Raw genomic sequence first — 10,682 nt, 5'->3', positions numbered from 1 at the left:
ATGATTGTAATGTGTTTAGATAAATTTACACTATTTGAGCAATCAATGCAAGCTTGGCACCTGTGATTGTTGGTGCTCAATTTTGAGGACTTTATTTAGCTTGCAGGTTATCGATGTTCAGTGGCAGCAATGTCTAATGGTTGCGTGTGACACGACCCCTTCTTTCATAAAAACAAGGTGGGTCTGGACGAGCATGAGAACGAGGCTTTAGAGGTCACACTTGTTGGGTTCAAGCCCTTGTCGTTGTCGTGGGAATATGCCCTATGACGTGCAGGCAAGACTAGTTACCAGTGAAGTCTAGCATGCAGTTTGAATGGCAAGGTTTTCACATTATATATGTAAGGCTTTCACAAAATTAATATAGTGTGTTTTTTTTTCATTTGGTGTCGTGATGTTCCTGTTACCCTCTCTCTTTCTCGGTCATCCCTTCTTCCCCTGCACGCTCTCCAAGATCACCATGGCTACACCCCACTGGCACCCTCCATAGCCTTGCTTTCCCTACAAGTGGTATCAGAGTGCAGGGCGTGTTGGGCATAGCTTATCGAAACGCATCTTTTTCAAGGCTCATGTACCGCAACATAGAGGCAAGGCGTGGCGATACAACATCTCAAGACGCCGTTGGCGTTTGTAGCGCAGACAGACGAGAAGAAGTGCAGAGAAAGGCGTTTGGGTGGGCGTTTTAAGACGCTGTAGGAAAACGCATGTGGGTAGAAAGTGCTGCAATCGACATCTTTCAAAACGCTTGTGGTGACACACTACTTGGCCGGCGGTACACCAAGTTGGCCTCTCAAAATGCCATCCTGTATAAGCGACATCTCAAAACGCTCTGTATTCTGAAACTCCCCCTAGCTGCCTTCGCTAATTGGGCAAGAATCTTGAGACGCCTTTTGTCAACACATGTTGCATGGTTGAATCAAATTTCAACGCAACCATAAAACATTTAAAAACAAACACATGTAGGGACTATTTTTTGCTTATGATATAGAAGTTTTTGAAACGCCTCCTCTTGCAGGCATACGAGGTTGCAACGGGACACTCCATTTGTCAATCGATGAAATTGCGTAGCCATTCGGCAAGGACAAGGCAAGCACTCATTAGAGGTCTGTTGAGGACACATGTATTTTTACCTTCAAATAAACGATTCTATCAGTAATATGTGAAGCCACATGGTCCAAATCGGGACTTATTAAAGATCTAATATAGTGAGCGTGAAAGTATGGGCAAAGAGGATCAAGAAGAAAAGCAAAAGGGAAAATCCAAAATCAAAACGGTAGAAAGACAGTAAGTAATGACTTTTTCAACAGTTTGCTTCGAGCACTCGATTCATCAACAACACAGAGTACCAAAACTATTTTTCCCTGTTAAGTATCATAGATGTTTTTTGTCTGACATCAAAACAAACATATATTTCTATCACAGCCTTGTTTTAACTTAAATTATTGTCATGCCAAACTATTGTACGGACTATTGGAAGACCTCCCTTTTTTGTTTGGCGGAGTTCTTGTTGTCTCACTCTGAGGGAAGTACACACACACACACACACCTATGTTGTTGTGGGGGGGGGGAACGCTCTACTCGTAGTTTCAGGTGACTGAACTCTGCCATAGTTTGTATCAAGTCCGTTGTCAGTGGTTCGGGCTTGAGGGGGAGATTGTTGGGTTCAAGCCCTTGTCGATGTCGTCTACCCGTGGGAATATGCCCTATGGCATGCAGGCAAGACTAGTTACGAGTGAAGTCTAGGATGCAATTTGCATCGTGTTGCTCTCGTTACCCTCTCTCTTTCACGTTCATCCTCTTCTTCTCCTGCACGCTCTCCAAGCTCACCATGGCTACACCCCGCTGGCACCCGCCATAGCCTTTCTTTCCCTACAACACTAGACAAAGGACCGGCAATGTGCGGGGGATGTCCAACGTGGAAAAACGTGCAAAGACAGTAATGACCAGCTCCGAATGCGTGCAACCGCCAGCCACTCGTGTCACCGCCCACGTGCCAACGAACGTCCTACACTCTACTCCTCTAGAGTCCATATATACTCTCTCTCTCTCTCTCTCTCTCTCTCTCTCTCTCTCTCTCTCTCTCTCTCTCTCTCTCTCTCTCAAGTTTTGTCAAAACAAGCACTCAACCCAACAGTCGTTGTCGTCAAGACTTAGAATTGGTTGGGTCTCTTCTCAAGAGGGCCTTGGAGTTTGAGCTATGGCATGCCCCCCTTGGCAGTGGGCACCCCTTAAAGCAGGGCACTGCAGGGGTGGAAGCTGCGCAATCGTTGAGGTACATTTGATGTAAGAGAAGCGGACCAGAATTTATTGAAACCCTAACCCACAAAAGAGGGCGAAGCGGCAAGCCTCAAGTGGCACGGCACTTATTATACCGTGTGTGTGTGTGTGTGTGTGTGTGTGTGTGTCATTGTGTCGCCTTCTAAATGTGTGTGTAATGACACTGTGCATGATTGAGAAATGAGCCAAGTTGATCCATAATCACTGTGTCACGGCGAACGGCATGACTCCCCCCTTAGCCTAGGCACAAGCAAAATATCTCTGTTTGTGAGATCGTCTCAAGTCTCAAGAGAAGAAAAGGAGAGCTAGGCTACTAATAATTATTATTATGGGTCCATAGTACCGAGGGCCTACGAGGGAAAAGAATCCATGTTTGTGATAGGAAGAGGGAAGTTGTAGACCTGGCTCCAAATTACAATCGCTCATCAAAATTTCTCAATGGACAATTGAAACATAGAAATGCAGCAGGGCATAAGGAATCCAACAAGACTTGCAAAGGATTATGTATCTTAGTTTTGGAATCTGGATGGAAATGTGCGAAGTTTGAGAGGAGGAGGGAGAGTCCCTCTCAGCCATATAGCCTTTGGCCCCCTCTAAGCTTTTCTAGTAGTCAGGAGGGCTTATTATCCCTGGGGCTGGACCCACATGCCAAAAGCAAACCTGAGCCTTCTATGCCTTTGAGGCTTGAGCAGCCCCCCAAGTTCCAAACCACCCCCCCAAAAAAAAAAACAAAAAAAAACCTCCTTCCAAGTTCCCCCTCCCTCAAAACGAAGGGCGATAAAGAGCAGGCTTTGCTTGCTTCGAGTAAAAACCTGCCACCTACAATCATTTCGCAGCACGCATGATCTTCGTTCACAGTTGTTGCTGAAGAGAGAGAGAAGGCTATCCGGATTCCGGAGAGAGACTTTGAGTTCTGTAGACTTAGGCTAGAGTCCGCCCTACCCCACCCTGGTCTCGCCTTTGCCCCAAGACCCACCCCTTCATATTTAGCCCCTCATCAGCCTCTCTTCGCCCTCCCCGCACTGCAGGCTCCCAGGACCCACACTTGCCCGGAGACCCCCGCCCCCAAAAATTATCCCAAAATCAAACTATTATGTTGTTTATGTGTCTCCCCTTGCAATCCCCATTTATCCCCGTCCCTCCTTCTCCTTCTTCAATTGTAGCCTACTTCTCAAGTCTGAGTAACTATGTATGTGTAATTGCATCCCTGACAGACAATTCACGCATCATAAATTCCTGCATTCTGCATTCTTTGCCGTCTGACTTGCTTCATTCTCAAGTCTCCATTGGTTTAACCTTCTGTCAATTTTTGCCACTTGGCTCCTCTTGTTTCTAGTCTTGGATATCCCACAGAGATGAAGCCTGGGCAATGCAGCCCAGCTGGTGCTCTCCAAGAATGTAGCAGTTGTGCCGAGGCAGTTACCGTCTTTCCTCGGAGCAGCTTGTCCTCGCTGCCCCTCGAGAACATCGAAGAGGACACTCCCATGTGCTTGCCACTCACTGTGCTGCCCCAACTTCCGCCAGATACACCACAAGAGCCCATGGAGTTTCTGTCAAGGTCCTGGAGCATCTCTGCACTGGAAATTGCAAAAGCCTTGAATCCAATAGATACCCGGCGAAGATTAGAAGGCAGCGACAAGCCTGCAGGGGAAAAGGCCCATCTGGTGACAGCACCACTCACATTTGCATCAGCTATGACAGCCCAGATGGTCTTGGAGAGAATTATGTCACAATCGGTAAGATCTCAGAATAACCTACTCTGTATTTCTCGATAAGGACATGATAATTGATGTGCTTTTCCATTTGCACATGACCTCCCATGAGCTATGCACACTCTCCCTCTAGGTTTCTGTTCATTCCTTCCTTTCTTGTAAGCAGGATATCTCGCCCTTTACTTCCAGGAGAAACTCCTACAGCAATGGCCCCATAAGCTTTGCGGGAGCTACACTTGCTGGAGGTAGCCCTCCAGTATCTCCAAGACAAGTTGATGATCTCTCTGTAAGTGTGTTGCTTCTTGAGAACAATTGTTGGAGCTTTTGCAAGCATCTCGCTGTGCGACTGTTTTATTGATATATAGAAAGGTATTGGTTTGGACCAGACCTGGCTGTTGCTGCATCAGACAATGAATTCAGATGCAGGCTCCATTGATTGCCTCCATAGTAACAAGGTATTACATCTAAATGCTCCATCCATCAGCTCTACTAACCTGATAATTCATTGCAATCTTTGGATTTCTGACAGTTGACCTTCAGCAATATACCTTACCATTTTTTTTGGTTTTCAGCAGTTTTGCCGGAGCTTCAGTGGAGCTAAGCCACCCGTTCGAGGAATGTCGGTCAAGAAGTGGCTCAAGGACATGAAGGAAAGAAAGAAGGAGGCTCTTCGCGTGCAGAATTCTCAAGTGCATGCGGCTATGTCGGTTGCCGGTGTAGCAGCAGCCTTGGCTGCCATTGCAGCTTCAACTGCCACCACCTCATGTGAAGAAACCCAGAATAAGACAAGCGTGGCCGTTGCCTCCGCAGCTGCACTTGTGGCAGTACAGTGTGTCGAGGTTGCGGAGAGCATGGGAGCAAACAGAGAGCAGATATCATCAGTTGTAAGCTCTGCTGTTAGTGTGAAAACACCCGGAGATGTAATGACACTAACGGCAGCTGCTGCCACAGGTAAATTGAGTGTCCTACCACATAGCACAAGGTCTATGATAAAACCTTAGCTTGAATGTGCAGCATTGGTCAAATGAGACTATATGGAAGTGAAGAACTTGGATTTTCAGGTCTCATTGTTGATTGATGTTTTACTCTATTTTGGGTTTCAGCATTGCGAGCAGCTGAAACCCTGAAAGCATGTGCTTCTCGTAGTAGCATCAGTCATGCCACGGTCATTCCATATGAAAGAGGCAGCAGCAACAACTCGAATTGCAGCGGTGACCTGGCCTCTGAAGATGGCATTGAAGCTGAGCTTTGTAGCCAGGACTTTTTGGGAAGAGGGTGCGAGTTCCTCAAGCGAACAAGGAAAGGTAAGGACTGCTATGGCAGGTCCTGTTTGATCATAATTCAAAACTTGGAATAGTTTGCTAAGACTGTCACATTCTTTCTGTGGCTATGGCAGGGGAGTTGCATTGGAGGATACTTTTTGTCTATGTTGACAAGAATTCTCAGGTGATTTGCGGAGCTTTTTCATTATTTAAGCATATTTGCCACTGGCGGCGACATGATAAATTGCTAATCAGTGACTTTGATTGATATGGTAGGTGGTTGTTAAGTCTCAGAGCAAATACATGGGGGGCACCATCACCAAAAGCAAAAAGCGTGAGAGTCAAGCAGGCGTCTCTTCTTCATTGCTTGTTCTTGTGTTTGGGTGGTTGTATGCTAGCTGTAGTAAACTGATGTCATTCGTCTTCGAGCAGGCATGGTTCAAGATGTAGTCGTGGAAATTCCTGCTTGGCCTGGAAGAGATCTTTTAGATGGGGCAGAGCAAAGGCGGTACTTTGGCATCAAAACAGATCATGGGGTTATGGAGCTGGAGTGCAAGAACGAAATGGATCATCGGCTATGGACAGAAGGTATCTCACGACTCTTGTTACGCACTCAAAATCGGAGGCCAATGCACAATGGAAGACAGTCTTGAGTTGCTTAGCATTGCAATAGTACGATGCAATATCGGAAGATCTCAGATGGGGTCCTTGTGTAAATTACATCTATGGCATATAGTAGAGTGCCTTCACAACCATGATCTCAGCTTAATCTGGCATGAGTCTGAGTTAGTGGCCAGTTTAAATCTTTAATGTGCATCTTATCATACAAAATTTCAGGCTGGATGAAGAGAAAACAGATATAGGCATAGAGGCTAGCAGTCGGTCGACCTTTGAGTTTGGCATCGGTTAAAGCTACTCCATAATATACAATGCTTCGGAGGCTTGTAAGGAAGCACTCATTTCGAGTCTACAAAACAAGCTGTTGTCTGTTTTGAGGTTTACAAGCCAAGAAGAGAGCACCCTAGATTCGAAAGCAGTTGTGTGGGTGTTGTAATGTCAAGGTTGAGTGTGGAATCTGTGTCCGTGCATTTTCATCAGCTCATTTTGTAGATGTTTTACCTTATATATCACACTGCAATGAACTTTGCGTGCGGAAGTGGGAAAAAATGCTTGGCATCTGTAAAGGTTCTCTTACTCTGTACGTCTAGTTGCAGAGGTAGCAGCCATTGGAGTAACTAAGAAAGGAGCAGGAAGCGGAACGGAGAGATTGTGTAGATTAGCCGCCTTTCTACACGTCTTAGCCTTTTACTGACTACTCTCGTGCAGCTTACAGGCTATGTCAGGGTGCAGACTACCAAACACTAGTACTAAGTAGTCTAGGCAGCTCAATTTGTACTGAGAGCTAAACTAGAAAACAAATTACAATGGCTACGATCCGTACAGGGTTGGGCCGGTCCTTCGTATTCCATTGCAAGACATAAGTCACATAACTTTGTACGAAATAGCCTACCCTTGCTCTTTGAGTGTTGTATTCACAAGATCTATAAATTTTCTCATGTAGGAAAATAGTCTTTTTCAATGTTTTTCATACAATGCACAACATCATGAGCTTCTGAGCCCACCGGGCTGGTAGTCCCCTGCCCCCAATCGTACCTAGCTAGGTTGCGGTGCCTACCTAGCTAAGTCCGATGTGGGGAATTATTGTGAGAATTTGTTCAAAACTTCTTGTGATTATGTATACTACTAAGTAACCTATTACCAGTCGTTTTAGATACTATCAAATGGAACATTGAGGTACTGAAGGTACTAATACAGACCGACCAATTAGCTTTTGTTTGAGCATAGTGAAGGCTTCATCCAGCTTAACCGCCCATTCCATCCCATTTTATTATTACATAGGTCGTAAAGAGGAATAGTCACAGCAAAAGAATTTTTAGATGAATATTCCAAGGTATCCGGATGGCTCTTCTTGTCACTAGAAAGAACTCTTTATGGCAATGCTTGTTTTGAGGACTTAAACTATTCTCTCATCAAGGAGTACTCCTACCTAAGCTCTATGCTTTTTATAAAAACAATGATCCGTTGTCCACTCCAATGCAGCTTAAGTCTTTATCACTTCGAAAGGCATCACTATGTACTTGGACCAATTAAAAAGTTGGCTTATGTATGTCATATGGGCTTGTGTGGGTTCGATAAGTTAATTGTTATGTTGTAATCGTACCCCATTGTAGATAATCAAAGAGATCTTCGATCTTTGGAGCTACCCTTGGTGAGCGTACAATGGTCTACAAACATATGATATGTACCATTCTTCTTCTACACTAATAGTACAAGTGAATAAAAGAAGTTACGGCTTATTGTCCCTTTTCTTGTACGCTCATGCACTTGTGTTGTAATCACCTCTCCCACATTCACCTCTTGTTAAGCAAGAAAGACTCTATATTGCGGCTTCTTGGGAGAAGAGTAACAACCAGCTCTCCTGGGTGTAGCTCCAATATTTAGATCATCCTCCTATATAGTTGGTGGGATCAACCCCTTGTTTACACATTGAGGCTATTTGAAGTTTCCACCAACGTTCAGATGTTGTAGAGTCTAGGAAGAGAACCATTCATAGTAATGGCATGCCAATTGAAACTTACGTACACAATGTCTGGACAATAGAGTTGGACTAGAGCATAGGCACAAAATAATTACTAGATTGACATGAAAATGACTACAAGAAGGGTCAGGCTTCTTCTCTGGGATCATAGATGGCACAATACAAGACTCCATATCAGTCAAATCAACTTGCAAACTCATGGGTGACCATTGAAGGCACTTTAGGAACCTCTTAACTATCTTTAGATGAGTCTACATCCTCTAGTAATGACCCCATGGGTACCCACACCACTTAGGTGTTTTTTCCACATGTTACCACATATCTCTATGCCACCTATGCATCGTCGCAATAGGATAGAGGAGAAACACACAAAAGCCCACAATTCCCAACAATCATTCCCTTTGGTTTTGGACTATGATAGTTCCAGAAGAAAGCTACACCAATCCAGGTTGAATATCATCTCCAATCTAGAAGACAAGTGATAATAACCACTCCAATCCAAGAGCACAACTTCAATCCAAGAGTCCAACGCACAGCTTTAGCCCAAGATTCTGCAAAAAGCTTTCACTACAACAGTCATGTGGTTGTCCTCGCCTATTCCTACTTCTTCGTATTATGACTCTAGTACCCACACCATCCTGGTGCGGTAGCTACCATGGTTGTTGTCTTAGCCTCTCATGAGCTTTATTAAATGGAAATACAAAATGCTAAACTAAGGTGCAAAAAACTCCTCCCCTGGAAGAAAGATCTCTTATGTGTTCTCCCTTTGTGCCTTGGAGCGGTCTTTGCACTTGGTTTTTATGACAGGTTTAGTATCTAAACTCCGTGCGAATGCACATATTGATAACCCCAATGATGGATGTATAAACATATATGAAAAAGTCATACCTGGATACAAACTTTTTAACATTGAATTCGTTCAAGAGACTTTCCCTTAGCTTTGCTCTTGCTTGGTAGTTCGAAAGAATTTTCTTAAGGCTTTTGAAGCTCCAATACAACCCCATTTGAAATTCTCAATGTGAAGTTTTTAAAGTCTTGTTGTGCGTGAGTTCCTTGTTAGGAAAAAAGGTACAAAATTTGGCCTTCTGTTGTGGGGAAAGGCACTAAGAGGTCTGAATACCTTTGTGAGTCGGGAATACAAAAGAGCGCGAAGGAGCCCTTTTGTAAGGGGTTGGAGGCGAGAGGTTTGAAGCTCTCAACTCACACAAGGATGCCCTCCTGTTGAGCTGGTGATAATCCAGCTAAAATTGATAAGAGAATTCAGTATGGGCAACGAGCATTTTTAAATTAAAAAAGAGAAGAGGGTTGAACGTGGGATAAACCCCTTATAGACCCACCAGGAAAATCAACCTTGATGTAAAACACAATTTGACGTCCAGCGGTTTGCTCAAAATAGCGAGTGGGTATTTGACCCCGAAACCTTTGTATAGGATACTCTAATCTGGGCAAGCTAACCATGTGACCTTCCATGTTTGCTTATCCACAACACATGGTTATGAGCTAGGCCCGACAGAGTAAAAACACACACACACACACACACACACACACACACACACACACACACACACACACACACTAAGTTGCATTGTAAGTTATATGGGGTACGAATAATACGCTTTAATTGGGCGTAGTATATAGCAATCCCAATTAAATGAACGTATTATATGGTGTCACATCAACAAAACCATCGTTCCATATAATTTCTTAGTACTTCGATCAAATTATAGTTTGATCAAACTAAATTGTTCTATGTTATTGTGATATGCGAGCCTTTTACCACTGTGGGCATCTTTCTTAGTACTTCGATCAAAATCTAGTTTGATTAACCTAAATTGTTCTATGTTATTGTAGATATGTGAGCCTTCCACTTCCACTGTGGGCATCTTTATTGAAAGGTTTGCCTTGAGTTCACTCAAAAGATGAACTCTTAAACCTTAAAAACAAAAAGCAAATCACCTTTTTGTTCATTGAGCTATTGATTAGAAATTTAGTTATTTAAGTAAAAAATAAAAAGTTTAAAATTCAATTTTAAAAATTGTGATATTTAGAAATAGTGTAGCGATTAGAAACAATTAATAATTTTCATATAGAGTTTTACTCACACTTATAAGTAAGTTGATTAGAGTAATGTAGTGATTGTTTGTCATGTGTAGAAAAATTTTACACTTGGAAGTGATTTAATTTAACTTAGATTAATAGTTACTTCTTTGTGTAGATCCATGCTCACATTTAAAAGTAACTTAGGTAGACTTAGTTCGTGGTTGCATACCAAGTGTAGAGAAATGCTCACATTAGAGGTGATTTAGGTAAGTAGAATAGTAATCGCTTGTGTTGTGTAGTTCGACTCACATTTGAAAGTGATTTAGGTAGGGTAAAAAGAAATTACTTGTCACGTGTAGAGCTTGACTCACACCTGAAGGTCACTTAAGTAGAATGGGAGATTTCCTACCATGTGCAGAGTTTAATCACACTGAAGATGAACTTCTGAGATTTAAATAACAATAGATTATGAAATGTTAATGCTTATGTTTGTGAACATTGTAAATGGCTGTTGATTTTGTTTATTAAAAAGTGGTAATAGTCTTATTTTTAAATAGAGTAACAGTGATTTGTATAGATTGAAACTAATTTGAGCTATAATGTGGATAGATAGTTTTGTTGATGTTCACATATCCCTTTACAATATGGTGAAAGGATATGAGTGGAGCTAGATAGCAGGAAAGACCTCATCAAGGTTGAGGTGTAAACCTTGTGGCCATAAATTTAGCAGGAATGCACACAAGATAAAAGAACATGTTTACAAAATACCTGGAAACATGCTAGCTTTCAAAAACC

General features: G+C 42.9%; 1 protein-coding gene across 7 annotated transcripts; it reads left to right on the top strand.

The window, feature by feature from the left end:
- Positions 1-3,119: 3,119 nt before the first annotated feature.
- LOC147460372 (VAN3-binding protein-like) lies at positions 3,120-6,814 on the top strand. Of its 7 annotated transcripts, none has more exons than XM_086511457.1 (9): positions 3,120-4,010; positions 4,153-4,272; positions 4,352-4,441; positions 4,562-4,937; positions 5,090-5,290; positions 5,383-5,432; positions 5,525-5,582; positions 5,681-5,836; positions 6,457-6,814. In XM_086511457.1, exons 1-9 carry the CDS (start codon positions 3,630-3,632, stop codon positions 6,558-6,560), a joined length of 1,536 nt encoding a protein of 511 aa, XP_086367583.1. In that variant the 5' UTR covers positions 3,120-3,629; the 3' UTR covers positions 6,561-6,814. The 7 variants fall into 7 exon arrangements, with proteins under 7 accessions (XP_086367583.1, XP_086367582.1, XP_086367584.1 ...); XM_086511456.1 differs by having other exon boundaries at positions 3,123-4,010; positions 4,559-4,937; XM_086511458.1 differs by having other exon boundaries at positions 3,124-4,010; positions 4,559-4,937; positions 6,463-6,814.
- Positions 6,815-10,682: the final 3,868 nt, after the last annotated feature.

This window comes from Adiantum capillus-veneris, chromosome 4 (genome assembly GCF_014529385.1).
Source record: "Adiantum capillus-veneris isolate H3 chromosome 4, ASM1452938v2, whole genome shotgun sequence".
NCBI lineage: Eukaryota > Viridiplantae > Streptophyta > Polypodiopsida > Polypodiales > Pteridaceae > Adiantum > Adiantum capillus-veneris.
The sequence above is the reverse complement of the archived record's forward strand: the minus strand, read 5'-3'. Positions and strand labels throughout refer to the sequence as shown.